This window comes from Penaeus vannamei, chromosome 8 (assembly GCF_042767895.1).
Source record: "Penaeus vannamei isolate JL-2024 chromosome 8, ASM4276789v1, whole genome shotgun sequence".
NCBI lineage: Eukaryota > Metazoa > Arthropoda > Malacostraca > Decapoda > Penaeidae > Penaeus > Penaeus vannamei.
The window spans coordinates 37,833,372-37,848,371 of NC_091556.1; the positions used below are offsets into that span (position 1 = coordinate 37,833,372).

Here is a 15,000-nt window from a genome sequence, read left to right on the forward strand (position 1 = left end):
ATGGCTAGTAGGGACAGATGGCTTGTAGGTGTAGATGGCTAGGAGGGACAGATGGCTAGTAGGGACAGATGACTAATAGGGACAGATGGCTAGTAGGGATAGATGGCCAGGAGAGACAGATGGTTTGTAGGGACAGATGGCTAGTAGGGATAGATGACTAGTAGGGATAGATGGCTAGTAGGGATAGATGGCCAGGAGAGACAGATGGTTTGTAGGGACAGATGGCTAGTAGGGATAGATGACTAGTAGGGATAGATGGCTAGTAGGGACAGATGGCTAGTAGAGACAGATGGCTAGTAGGGACAGATGACTAATAGGGACAGATGGCTAGTAGAGATAGATGGCTAGGAGAGACAGATGGTTTGTAGGGACAGATGGCTAGTAGGGATAGATGGCTAGTAGGGATATGTGGCTAGTAGGGATAGATGGCTAGTAGGGATAGATGGCTAGTAGGGATAGATGACTAGTAGGGATAGATGGCTAGTAGGGACAGATGGCTAGTAGAGACAGATGGCTAGTAGGGACAGATGGCTAGTAGGGATAGATGGCTAGTAGGGACAGATGGCTAGTAGGGATAGATGGCTAGTAGGGATATGTGGCTAGTAGGGATAGATGGCTAGTAGGGACAGATGGCTAGTAGGGATAGATGACTAGTAGGGATAGATGACTAGTAGGGATAGATGACTAGTAGGGATAGATGACTAGTAGGGATAGATGACTAGTAGGGATAGATGACTAGTAGGGATAGATGACTAGTAGGGATAGATGGCTAGTAGGGACAGATGGCTAGTAGGGACAGATGGCTAGTAGGGATAGATGGCTAGTAGGGACAGGTGGCTAGTAGGGACAGATGGCTAGTAGGGATAGATGGCTAGTAGGGACAGATGGCTAGTAGGGACAGATGGCTAGTAGGGACAGATGGCTAGTAGGGACAGATGGCTAGTAGGGATAGATGGCTAGTAGGGACAGATGGCTAGTAGGGGTAGATGGTTTGTGAGGGCAGGGAAGACAGTAGGTTTAGGGAATCGTCTAAAAGTGGCTAGGAAGGTAAGGCTAGTAGGCTGGGAGGCAGAAGGAGGCAGGGATAGCCTCGTGGAATCCCGAACGGTGGCTAGTAGCAGGTCGCAGCGCGGGGCTAGTAGGAGCGGCCGGCGGAGGATGACGGGCGCTCCGAGGGACCCCCCGCCCGGGCCGCGACGTCCTAACTAATGACGGGACGCTGATTAATCACGAGGGCTCCCACTCCTGCCGCTGCTGACGGAGGGAATTAATCTCTTCAGGAGGCGCTGGTGGTGCCGCCGCCGCCGCCCTCATGCCACCGACGCCGCCACCGCCGCCACTTTTACCACCGTTGATGCCACCGCCATTATCAGCAACACCGCTGATGCCATCCCTGTCACCACCGCCGCCGCCGCTGCCACCACTAACGCCACCGCCGCTGATGCCAACACCGCCACCGCGAACACCACCACCGCCACCACCACCGCCACCAACACCATCACCGCCGCTTCTACCACTAACACCACCACTCCCACCGCCACCACCACCACCGCCACCTCCGCCACCACCGCTGCTCACCCTCTCGCCGCCCGCTATCGCTGTCAGTATCTTTTATCAACGGGTCTAATACCGTTATTATCGTCGCTGTCGTTATCGCGAGGCTGATCGTTATCGTCCTTATGATCGTCATCTCTTGCGGCGCTTCGCTATAAGCTCTGTTTGTTTGTTTGCTTGTTTGTGATTTCTCTGTATTTATGTTTTTTTTCTGTCTTGTATTTCTTTTATGTTTTTCGGTTTTTCGTTTGTTTGTTTGTTTGTTTGTGCTTTCTCTGTATTTATGTTTTTTCTGTCATATTTTTCTTTTCGGTTTTTCGTTTGTTTGTTTGTTTGTTTGTGCCTTCTCTGTATTTATGTTTTTTCTGTCTTATATTTCTTTTCGTTTTTTTCGGTTTTTCTTTTGTTTGTTTGCTTGTTTGTGCCTTCTCTGTATTTATGTTTTTCTGTCTTATATTTCTTTTCGGTTTTTCGTTTTTTTTCTCTTTTTGTTTTGTTTGTTTGTGCCTTCTCTGTATTTATGTTTTTTCGGTCTTATATTTCTTTTCGTTTTTTCGTGTTTTTTCGTTTTTTTGTTTTTGTTTTTGATTGGTTCCTAAGGTTCCCCTCGTCTTTCTGAAGCAGAAATTACTATTGCTTATTCATAAGACGTATTTATAAGCTTATTGACCACCCCTCCCTCCCCGCCCCCCCCCCCCCAAAAAAAAAGAGGGATATGGAATTAGGTTAAATGATGATGATGATAGGACGAAAAGGAAGACGACGAAGAAGAAAACGAAGAAGAGAAGACGAAGTAAAAGACAAGCCAAAAAAAAAAAAAAAAAAAAAATACTACGAAGAAGTAGACGAAGAAGAAGAAAACGAAGAAGAGAAGACGAAGTAAAAGACAAGCCAAAAAAAAAAAAAAAAAAAAATACTACGAAGAAGTAGACGAAGAAGAAGAAAACGAAGAAGAGAAGACGAAGTAAAAGACAAGCCAAAAAAAAAAAAAAAAAAAAAAAAATACTACGAAGAAATAGACGTAGAAGAAGAAAACGAAGAAGAGAAGACGAAGTAAAAGACAAGCCAAAAAAAAAAAAAAAAAAAAAATACTACGAAGAAATAGACGTAGAAGAAGAAAACGAAGAAGAGAAGACGAAGTAAAAGACAAGCCAAAAAAAAAAAAAAAAATACTACGAAGAAATAGACGTAGAAGAAGAAAACGAAGAAGAGAAGACGAAGTAAAAGACAAGCCAAAAAAAAAAAAAAAAAAATACTACGAAGAAATAGACGTAGAAGAAGAAAACGAAGAAGAGAAGACGAAGTAAAAGACAAGCCAAAAAAAAAAAAAAAAAAAATACTACGAAGAAATAGACGTAGAAGAAGAAAACGAAGAAGAGAAGACGAAGTAAAAGACAAGCCAAAAAAAAAAAAAAAAAAATACTACGAAGAAATAGACGTAGAAGAAGAAAACGAAGAAGAGAAGACGAAGTAAAAGACAAGCCAAAAAAAAAAAAAAAAAAAAAAATACTACGAAGAAATAGACGTAGAAGAAGGAAACGAAGAAGAGAAGACGAAGTAAAAGACAAGCCAAAAAAAAAAAAAAAAATACTACGAAAAAATAGACGTAGTAAAAGAAAACGAAGAAAAGAAGACGAAGTTAAAGTCAAGCCAAAAAAAAAAAAAAAAAATACTACGAAGAAATAGACGTAGAAGAAGAAAACGAAGAAGAGAAGACGAAGTAAAAGACAAGCCAAAAAAAAAAAAAAAAAATACACAGAAAAAATAGAGGTAGAAGAAAAAAACGAAGAAAAGAAGACAAAGTAAAAAACAAGCCAAAAAAAAAAAAAAAAAAAAAATACTACGAAGAAATAGACGTAGAAGAAGAAAACGAAGAAGAGAAGACGAAGTAAAAGACAAGCCAAAAAAAAAAAAAAAAAATACTACGAAGAAATAGACGTAGAAGAAGAAAACGAAGAAGAGAAGACGAAGTAAAAGACAAGCCAAAAAAAAAAAAAAAAAAAAAATACTACGAAGAAATAGACGTAGAAGAAGAAAACGAAGAAGAGAAGACGAAGTAAAAGACAAGCCCCCAAAAAAAAAAAATACTACGAAGAAATAGACGTAGAAGAAGAAAACGAAGAAGAGAAGACGAAGTAAAAGACAAGCCAAAAAAAAAAAAAAAAAAAAAATACTACGAAGAAATAGACGTAGAAGAAGAAAACGAAGAAGAGAAGACGAAGTAAAAGACAAGCCAAAAAAAAAAAAAAAATACTACGAAGAAATAGACGTAGAAGAAGAAAACGAAGAAGAGAAGACGAAGTAAAAGACAAGCCAAAAAAAAAAAAAAAAAAAAAAAAATACTACGAAGAAATAGACGTAGAAGAAGAAAACGAAGAAGAGAAGACGAAGTAAAAGACAAGCCAAAAAAAAAAAAAAAAAAAAAAATACTACGAAGAAATAGACGTAGAAGAAGAAAACGAAGAAGAGAAGACGAAGTAAAAGACAAACCCCCAAAAAAAAAAAATACTACGAAAAAATAGACATAGAAGAAGAAAACGAAGAAGAGAAGACGAAGTAAAAGACAAGCCAAAAAAAAAAAAAAAAAAAATACTACGAAGAAATAGACGTAGAAGAAGAAAACGAAGAAGAGAAGACGAAGTAAAAGACAAGCCAAAAAAAAAAAAAAAAATACTACGAAGAAATAGACGTAGAAGAAGAAAACGAAGAAGAGAAGACGAAGTAAAAGACAAGCCAAAAAAAAAAAAAAAAAAAAAAATACTACGAAGAAATAGACGTAGAAGAAGAAAACGAAGAAGAGAAGACGAAGTAAAAGACAAGCCAAAAAAAAAAAAAAAATAATAAGAAAAAATAGAAGAAAAAGAAAAAAACGAAAAAAAAAAGAAGAAGAAAAAGACAAACCAAAAAAAAAAAAAAAAAAAAAATACTACGAAGAAATAGACGTAGAAGAAGAAAACGAAGAAGAGAAGACGAAGTAAAAGACAAGCCAAAAAAAAAAAATAAAATACTACGAAGAAATAGACGTAGAAGAAGAAAACCAAGAAGAGAAGACGAAGTAAAAGACAAGCCAAAAAAAAAAAAAAAAATAAAATACTACGAAGAAATAGACGTAGAAGAAGAAAAAGAAGAAGAGAAGACGAAAGAAAAGACAAGCAAAAAAAAAAAAAAAAAAAAAAAAATACTACGAAGAAATAGACGTAGAAGAAGAAAACGAAGAAGAGAAGACGAAGTAAAAGACAAGCCAAAAAAAAAAAAAAAAAATACTACGAAGAAATAGACGTAGAAGAAGAAAACGAAGAAGAGAAGACGAAGTAAAAGACAAGCCAAAAAAAAAAAAAAAAAAAATACTACGAAGAAATAGACGTAGAAGAAGAAAACGAAGAAGAGAAGACGAAGTAAAAGACAAGCCAAAAAAAAAAAAAAAAAATACTACGAAGAAATAGACGTAGAAGAAGAAAACGAAGAAGAGAAGACGAAGTAAAAGACAAGCCAAAAAAAAAGAAAAAAAAAAAAATACTACGAAGAAATAGACGTAGAAGAAGAAAACGAAGAAGAGAAGACGAAGTAAAAGACAAGCCAAAAAAAAAAAAAAAAATACTACGAAGAAATAGACGTAGAAGAAGAAAACGAAGAAGAGAAGACGAAGTAAAAGACAAGCCAAAAAAAAAAAAAAAAAAAAATACTACGAAGAAATAGACGTAGAAGAAGAAAACGAAGAAGAGAAGACGAAGTAAAAGACAAGCCAAAAAAAAAAAAAAAAATACTACGAAGAAATAGACGTAGAAGAAGAAAACGAAGAAGAGAAGACGAAGTAAAAGACAAGCCAAAAAAAAAAAAAAATACTACGAAGAAATAGACGTAGAAGAAGAAAACGAAGAAGAGAAGACGAAGTAAAAGACAAGCCAAAAAAAAAAAAAAAAATACTACGAAGAAATAGACGTAGAAGAAGAAAACGAAGAAGAGAAGACGAAGTAAAAGACAAGCCAAAAAAAAAAAAAAAAATACTACGAAGAAATAGACGTAGAAGAAGAAAACGAAGAAGAGAAGACGAAGTAAAAGACAAGCCAAAAAAAAAAAAAAAAAAAAAAAACTACAAAGAAATAGACGAAGAAGAAGAAAACGAAAGAGAGAAGATGAAGGAAAAGATAAGACAAAAAAAAAAAAAAAAATACTACGAAGAAATAGACGTAGAAGAAGAAAACGAAGAAGAGAAGACGAAGTAAAAGACAAGCCAAAAAAAAAAAAAAAAAAATACTACGAAGAAATAGACGTAGAAGAAGAAAAGGAAGAAGAAAACACGAAGTAAAAGACAAGTCAAAAAAAAAAAAAAAAAAAATACTACGAAGAAATAGACGTAGAAGAAGAAAACGAAGAAGAGAAGACGAAGTAAAAGACAAGCCAAAAAAAAAAAAAAAAAAAATACTACGAAGAAATAGACGTAGAAGAAGAAAAAGAAGAAAAGAAGAGGAAGTAAAAGACAAGGCAAAAAAAAAAAAAAAAAAAAAAATACTACGAAGAAATAGACGTAGAAGAAGAAAACGAAGAAGAGAAGACGAAGTAAAAGACAAGCCAAAAAAAAAAAAAAAAAAAAATACTACGAAGAAATAGACGTAGAAGAAGAAAACGAAGAAGAGAAGACGAAGTAAAAGACAAGCCAAAAAAAAAAAAAAAAAAAAATACTACGAAGAAATAGACGTAGAAGAAGAAAACGAAGAAGAGAAGACGAAGTAAAAGACAAGCCAAAAAAAAAAAAAAAAAAATACTACGAAGAAATAGACGTAGAAGAAGAAAACGAAGAAGAGAAGACGAAGTAAAAGACAAGCCAAAAAAAAAAAAAAAAAAAAAAATACTACGAAGAAATAGACGTAGAAGAAGAAAACGAAGAAGAGAAGACGAAGTAAAAGACAAGCCAAAAAAAAAAAAAAAAATACTACGAAGAAATAGACGTAGAAGAAGAAAACGAAGAAGAGAAGACGAAGTAAAAGACAAGCCAAAAAAAAAAAAAAAAAAATACTACGAAGAAATAGACGTAGAAGAAGAAAACGAAGAAGAGAAGACGAAGTAAAAGACAAGCCAAAAAAAAAAAAAAAAAAAATACTACGAAGAAATAGACGTAGAAGAAGAAAACGAAGAAGAGAAGACGAAGTAAAAGACAAGCCAAAAAAAAAAAAAAAAAAAATACTACGAAGAAATAGACGTAGAAGAAGAAAACGAAGAAGAGAAGACGAAGTAAAAGACAAGCCAAAAAAAAAAAAAAAAAATACTACGAAGAAATAAACGTAGAAGAAGAAAACGAAGAAGAGAAGACGAAGTAAAAGACAAGCCAAAAAAAAAAAAAAAAAAAATACTACGAAGAAATAGACGTAGAAGAAGAAAACGAAGAAGAGAAGACGAAGTAAAAGACAAGCCAAAAAAAAAAAAAAAAAAATACTACGAAGAAATAGACGTAGAAGAAGAAAACGAAGAAGAGAAGACGAAGTAAAAGACAAGCCAAAAAAAAAAAAAAAAAAAAATACTACGAAGAAATAGACGTAGAAGAAGAAAACGAAGAAGAGAAGACGAAGTAAAAGACAAGCCAAAAAAAAAAAAAAAAAAAAATACTACGAAGAAATAGACGTAGAAGAAGAAAACGAAGAAGAGAAGACGAAGTAAAAGACAAGCCAAAAAAAAAAAAAAAAAAAATACTACGAAGAAATAGACGTAGAAGAAGAAAACGAAGAAGAGAAGACGAAGTAAAAGACAAGCCAAAAAAAAAAAAAAAAAAATACTACGAAGAAATAGACGTAGAAGAAGAAAACGAAGAAGAGAAGACGAAGTAAAAGACAAGCCAAAAAAAAAAAAAAAAATACTACGAAGAAATAGACGTAGAAGAAGAAAACGAAGAAGAGAAGACGAAGTAAAAGACAAGCCAAAAAAAAAAAAAAAAATACTACGAAGAAATAGACGTAGAAGAAGAAAACGAAGAAGAGAAGACGAAGTAAAAGACAAGCCAAAAAAAAAAAAAAAAAAATACTACGAAGAAATAGACGTAGAAGAAGAAAACGAAGAAGAGAAGACGAAGTAAAAGACAAGCCAAAAAAAAAAAAAAAAAAATACTACGAAGAAATAGACGTAGAAGAAGAAAACGAAGAAGAGAAGACGAAGTAAAAGACAAGCCAAAAAAAAAAAAAAAAATACTACGAAGAAATAGACGTAGAAGAAGAAAACGAAGAAGAGAAGACGAAGTAAAAGACAAGCCAAAAAAAAAAAAAAAAAATACTACGAAGAAATAGACGTAGAAGAAGAAAACGAAGAAGAGAAGACGAAGTAAAAGACAAGCCAAAAAAAAAAAAAAAAAAAATACTACGAAGAAATAGACGTAGAAGAAGAAAACGAAGAAGAGAAGACGAAGTAAAAGACAAGCCAAAAAAAAAAAAAAAAAAAATACTACGAAGAAATAGACGTAGAAGAAGAAAACGAAGAAGAGAAGACGAAGTAAAAGACAAGCCAAAAAAAAAAAAAAAAAAAAAATACTACGAAGAAATAGACGTAGAAGAAGAAAACGAAGAAGAGAAGACGAAGTAAAAGACAAGCCAAAAAAAAAAAAAAAAAAAAAATACTACGAAGAAATAGACGTAGAAGAAGAAAACGAAGAAGAGAAGACGAAGTAAAAGACAAGCCAAAAAAAAAAAAAAAAAATACTACGAAAAAAAAGACGTAGAAGAAGAAAACGAAAAAGAGAAAACGAAGTAAAAGACAAGCCAAAAAAAAAAAAAAAAAAAAAAAATACTACGAAGAAATAGACGTAGAAGAAGAAAACGAAGAAGAGAAGACGAAGTAAAAGACAAGCCAAAAAAAAAAAAAAAAAAATACTACGAAGAAATAGACGTAGAAGAAGAAAACGAAGAAGAGAAGACGAAGTAAAAGACAAGCCAAAAAAAAAAAAAAAAAAAAAAAATACTACGAAGAAATAGACGTAGAAGAAGAAAACGAAGAAGAGAAGACGAAGTAAAAGACAAGCCAAAAAAAAAAAAAAAAAAATACTACGAAGAAATAGACGTAGAAGAAGAAAACGAAGAAGAGAAGACGAAGTAAAAGACAAGCCAAAAAAAAAAAAAAAAAAAAAAATACTACGAAGAAATAGACGTAGAAGAAGAAAACGAAGAAGAGAAGACGAAGTAAAAGACAAGCCAAAAAAAAAAAAAAAAAAAAAATACTACGAAGAAATAGACGTAGAAGAAGAAAACGAAGAAGAGAAGACGAAGTAAAAGACAAGCCAAAAAAAAAAAAAAAAATACTACGAAGAAATAGACGTAGAAGAAGAAAACGAAGAAGAGAAGACGAAGTAAAAGACAAGCCAAAAAAAAAAAAAAAAAAAAAAAATACTACGAAGAAATAGACGTAGAAGAAGAAAACGAAGAAGAGAAGACGAAGTAAAAGACAAGCCAAAAAAAAAAAAAAAAAATACTACGAAGAAATAGACGTAGAAGAAGAAAACGAAGAAGAGAAGACGAAGTAAAAGACAAGCCAAAAAAAAAAAAAAAAAATACTACGAAGAAATAGACGTAGAAGAAGAAAACGAAGAAGAGAAGACGAAGTAAAAGACAAGCCAAAAAAAAAAAAAAAAAAATACTACGAAGAAATAGACGTAGAAGAAGAAAACGAAGAAGAGAAGACGAAGTAAAAGACAAGCCAAAAAAAAAAAAAAAAAAATACTACGAAGAAATAGACGTAGAAGAAGAAAACGAAGAAGAGAAGACGAAGTAAAAGACAAGCCAAAAAAAAAAAAAAAAAAAATACTACGAAGAAATAGACGTAGAAGAAGAAAACGAAGAAGAGAAGACGAAGTAAAAGACAAGCCAAAAAAAAAAAAAAAAAATACTACGAAGAAATAGACGTAGAAGAAGAAAACGAAGAAGAAAAAAAGAAGTAAAAGCCAAGCCAAAAAAAAAAAAAAAAATACTACGAAGAAATAGACGTAGAAGAAGAAAACGCAGAAGAGAAGTCGGAGTAAAAGACAAGCCAAAAAAAAAAAAAAAAAAAAAAATACTACGAAGAAATAGACGTAGAAGAAGATAACGAAGAAGAGAAGTCGAAGTAAAAGACAAGACAAAAAAAAAAAAAAAAAATACTACGAAGAAATAGACGTAGAAGAAGAAAACGAAGAAGAGAAGACGAAGTAAAAGACAAGCCAAAAAAAAAAAAAAAAAATACTACGAAGAAATAGACGTAGAAGAAGAAAACGAAGAAGAGAAGACGAAGTAAAAGACAAGCCAAAAAAAAAAAAAAAAAAATACTACGAAGAAATAGACGTAGAAGAAGAAAACGAAGAAGAGAAGACGAAGTAAAAGACAAGCCAAAAAAAAAAAAAAAAAAAAAAATACTACGAAGAAATAGACGTAGAAGAAGAAAACGAAGAAGAGAAGACGAAGTAAAAGACAAGCCAAAAAAAAAAAAAAAAAAAAATACTACGAAGAAATAGACGTAGAAGAAGAAAACGAAGAAGAGAAGACGAAGTAAAAGACAAGCCAAAAAAAAAAAAAAAAAAAAAAATACTACGAAGAAATAGACGTAGAAGAAGAAAACGAAGAAGAGAAGACGAAGTAAAAGACAAGCCAAAAAAAAAAAAAAAAAAATACTACGAAGAAATAGACGTAGAAGAAGAAAACGAAGAAGAGAAGACGAAGTAAAAGACAAGCCAAAAAAAAAAAAAAAAAAATACTACGAAGAAATAGACGTAGAAGAAGAAAACGAAGAAGAGAAGACGAAGTAAAAGACAAGCCAAAAAAAAAAAAAAAAAAATACTACGAAGAAATAGACGTAGAAGAAGAAAACGAAGAAGAGAAGACGAAGTAAAAGACAAGCCAAAAAAAAAAAAAAAAAAAAAATACTACGAAGAAATAGACGTAGAAGAAGAAAACGAAGAAGAGAAGACGAAGTAAAAGACAAGCCAAAAAAAAAAAAAAAAAAATACTACGAAGAAATAGACGTAGAAGAAGAAAACGAAGAAGAGAAGACGAAGTAAAAGACAAGCCAAAAAAAAAAAAAAAAAATACTACCAAGAAATAGACGTAGAAGAAGAAAACGAAGAAGAGAAGACGAAGTAAAAGACAAGCCAAAAAAAAAAAAAAAAAAAAAATACTACGAAGAAATAGACGTAGAAGAAGAAAACGAAGAAGAGAAGACGAAGTAAAAGACAAGCCAAAAAAAAAAAAAAAAAAAAATACTACGAAGAAATAGACGTAGAAGAAGAAAACGAAGAAGAGAAGACGAAGTAAAAGACAAGCCAAAAAAAAAAAAAAAAAAAAAAAAATACTACGAAGAAATAGACGTAGAAGAAGAAAACGAAGAAGAGAAGACGAAGTAAAAGACAAGCCAAAAAAAAAAAAAAAAAAAAAATACTACGAAGAAATAGACGTAGAAGAAGAAAACGAAGAAGAGAAGACGAAGTAAAAGACAAGCCAAAAAAAAAAAAAAATACTACGAAGAAATAGACGTAGAAGAAGAAAACGAAGAAGAGAAGACGAAGTAAAAGACAAGCCAAAAAAAAAAAAAAAAAAAATACTACGAAGAAATAGACGTAGAAGAAGAAAACGAAGAAGAGAAGACGAAGTAAAAGACAAGCCAAAAAAAAAAAAAAAATACTACGAAGAAATAGACGTAGAAGAAGAAAACGAAGAAGAGAAGACGAAGTAAAAGACAAGCCAAAAAAAAAAAAAAAAAAAATACTACGAAGAAATAGACGTAGAAGAAGAAAACGAAGAAGAGAAGACGAAGTAAAAGACAAGCCAAAAAAAAAAAAAAATACTACGAAGAAATAGACGTAGAAGAAGAAAACGAAGAAGAGAAGACGAAGTAAAAGACAAGCCAAAAAAAAAAAAAAAAAAAATACTACGAAGAAATAGACGTAGAAGAAGAAAACGAAGAAGAGAAGACGAAGTAAAAGACAAGCCAAAAAAAAAAAAAAAAAAAAATACTACGAAGAAATAGACGTAGAAGAAGAAAACGAAGAAGAGAAGACGAAGTAAAAGACAAGCCAAAAAAAAAAAAAAAAATACTACGAAGAAATAGACGTAGAAGAAGAAAACGAAAAAGAAAAGAAGAAGTAAAAGACAAGCCAAAAAAAAAAAAAAAAATACTACGAAGAAATAGACGTAGAAGAAGAAAACGAAGAAGAGAAGACGAAGTAAAAGACAAGCCAAAAAAAAAAAAAAAAAAAAATACTACGAAGAAATAGACGTAGAAGAAGAAAACGAAGAAGAGAAGACGAAGTAAAAGACAAGCCAAAAAAAAAAAAAAAAAAAATACTACGAAGAAATAGACGTAGAAGAAGAAAACGAAGAAGAGAAGACGAAGTAAAAGACAAGCCAAAAAAAAAAAAAAAATACTACGAAGAAATAGACGTAGAAGAAGAAAACGAAGAAGAGAAGACGAAGTAAAAGACAAGCCAAAAAAAAAAAAAAAAAAAAAATACTACGAAGAAATAAACGTAGAAGAAGAAAACGAAGAAGAGAAGACGAAGTAAAAGACAAGCCAAAAAAAAAAAAAAAAAAAAAAAAAAAATACTACGAAGAAATAGACGTAGAAGAAGAAAACGAAGAAGAGAAGACGAAGTAAAAGACAAGCCAAAAAAAAAAAAAAAAAAAAAATACTACGAAGAAATAGAAGTAGAAAAAGAAAAAGAAGAAGAAAAAAAGAAGTAAAAAACAAACCAAAAAAAAAAAAAAAAAAAAAAAATACTACGAAGAAATAGACGTAGAAGAAGAAAACGAAGAAGAGAAGACGAAGTAAAAGACAAGCCAAAAAAAAAAAAAAAAAAAAAACTACGAAGAAAAAGACGTAAAAGAAGAAAACGAAGAAAAGAAGACGAAGGAAAAGAATAGCCAAAAAAAAAAAAAAAAAAAAATACTACGAAGAAATAGACGTAGAAGAAGAAAACGAAGAAGAGAAGACGAAGTAAAAGACAAGCCAAAAAAAAAAAAAAAAAAAATACTACGAAGAAATAGACGTAGAAGAAGAAAACGAAGAAGAGAAGACGAAGTAAAAGACTAGCCAAAAAAAAAAAAAAAAATACTACGAAGAAATAGACGTAGAAGAAGAAAACGAAGAAGAGAAGACGAAGTAAAAGACAAGCCAAAAAAAAAAAAAATACTACGAAGAAATAGACGTAGAAGAAGAAAACGAAGAAGAGAAGACGAAGTAAAAGACAAGCCAAAAAAAAAAAAAAAATACTACGAAGAAATAGACGTAGAAGAAGAAAACGAAGAAGAGAAGACGAAGTAAAAGACAAGCCAAAAAAAAAAAAAAAATACTACGAAGAAATAGACGTAGAAGAAGAAAACGAAGAAGAGAAGACGAAGTAAAAGACAAGCCAAAAAAAAAAAAAAAAAAAAATACTACGAAGAAATAGACGTAGAAGAAGAAAACGAAGAAGAGAAGACGAAGTAAAAGACAAGCCAAAAAAAAAAAAAAAAAAAAAAAAATACTACGAAGAAATAGACGTAGAAGAAGAAAACGAAGAAGAGAAGACGAAGTAAAAGACAAGCCAAAAAAAAAAAAAAAAAAAAAATACTACGAAGAAATAGACGTAGAAGAAGAAAACGAAGAAGAGAAGACGAAGTAAAAGACTAGCCAAAAAAAAAAAAAATAAATAAAATAAAAAAAAATAAATAAAAAAATAAAAAAATAAATGAATAATACTACGAAGAAGTAGATGAAAAGGAAGAAGAAGAAGAAGAAAAAGAAAAAGAAAAAGAAAAAGAAGACGAAGACGAACTAAACAAGTAGACAAAGAAAAAAACAAGCAAAAGAAAAAAACTACAGAGACGAATACGAAGAAGAAGAAGAAAACGAAGAAGAAGACGAAGAAGAAGAAGAAGCAAAGCGCCTCAGCTGGCATCTCGAGGTCTCTCAGGTGCAGCTTTTACATCCTCGACGTGGAAGCCGCTGCCGCCGCCATGAGTCAGTGGCGAGAGATGGCATTAAGGCTGTTAATCTTGGGAGAAAAGTGTAAACAACTCTGGGAATGTAGAGTGTGAATTTAATTAGAGAGGGAAGGGAGGGAAGGATGAGAGGGAAGGAAGGGAAGGATGGAAGGAGGGAAGGGAGGGAAAGATGGAAGGAGGGAAGGGATGGATGGAGGGAAGGGATGGAGGGAAGGGGTGGGAAGGAAGGATGGAGGGAAGGATGGGAGGGAAGGGGTGGGAAGGAAGCATGGAGGGAGGGAAGGGGTGGGAAGGATGGATGGATGGGTGGGAGGGAAGGGGTGGGAAGGAAGGATGGAGGGAGGGAAGGGGTGGGAAGGATGGATGGATGGGTGGGAGGGAAGGGGTGGGAAGGATGGGAGGAAGTGAAGAGGGGAAGGGGGGAATGGGAGGAGGGAGGGAGGGAAGGGGTGGGAAGGAAGGATGGAGGGAGGGAAGGGGGGGGAGGGATGGAGGGAAGGGGAGGGGGGATGGGGATGGAGGGAAGGGGAACGGGAATGGGGGAATGCGTGAAAGAAGGGGGGGTGGATGGCAGGGAGGAGAGGAGGGAGGGATGGTGAGAGGGATGGAAAGAAGGAGAGATAGATAGAGAGGAAATGATCCACTTAACGCCAAGCAAAACAGGATTAGTAAATTTCGCATTAAGTAAGTATTAAGTAATCATTCACGCGTATTCTCCTGCTTTCTTTTCAAACCTTACTTTCCTGCTCCTTCGCCTTCTTCTCCTCCTCCTCCTCCGTCTCTTCCGCTTCCTCCTCTTCATTTTTTTTTTCTTCTCCTCGTACACATTCTCTTCCCCCTCCTCCTCCTCCGCTTCTTTCTCCTGCTCCTCCTCCTCCCCTTCCACTCCTCCTCCTACACCTCCTTTCCTTCCCTCCCCCTCCTCCTAGTGTATTCTCCTCTTCCACCTCCTCCCTTCTCCTCTTTCTCCTCCCCTTCCTCCCACCTTCCTCTTCCTCCTCCCCTTGCCCCCCCTCCTCTTCTTCCTCCACCTCCTCCCCCCCCCATCCTCTTTCTCCTCCTCCTCCTCTTTATGCTCCATCCTTCTCCTCATGATAGGGATAAGCATGATAAACGTCATTCTCTCCAATCAACTTACAACTGATATTGACGCCTGTGACCGCAAACTAACCTAATCCGTTCAGAGAAAAACATGGCGAATACCAGATAGATATGTCTCATATAAACAATAATTGCATCACAACTTAGGCGTTTTTCTTTTTTTTCTTTCTTTTTGGGGTACCGCAGGATTAGGTGATAAATTATTTTAGAAATCACTTTGTAGTTTTATGATGCGTTACGGCTTATTGGCTTTTATTGCGGATGAAGTTTTAAATTCGCGACATAATTGAGATTGTAAATTCTTCTTCGTTTTCTATACTGAACAGGAAGGATGATTAAGACCGTGTTATCTATTTTTTTTTTTTTTTTTAAATCTTAACGAAATAATTATTGTGGTATGTAAACTGGCGGTCTCGAATGC

General features: G+C 33.6%; 1 protein-coding gene across 1 annotated transcript in view; it reads right to left on the reverse strand.

The window, feature by feature from the left end:
* Positions 1-1,227: 1,227 nt before the first annotated feature.
* The window catches only part of LOC138862364 (uncharacterized), an 18,996-nt gene continuing 5,223 nt past the window's right edge, over positions 1,228-15,000 (reverse strand). The window contains exon 2 of the mRNA XM_070124101.1: positions 1,228-1,598. Within this exon, the coding sequence (XP_069980202.1) occupies positions 1,228-1,598 (371 nt within the window). The remainder of the gene's footprint in view (positions 1,599-15,000) is intronic.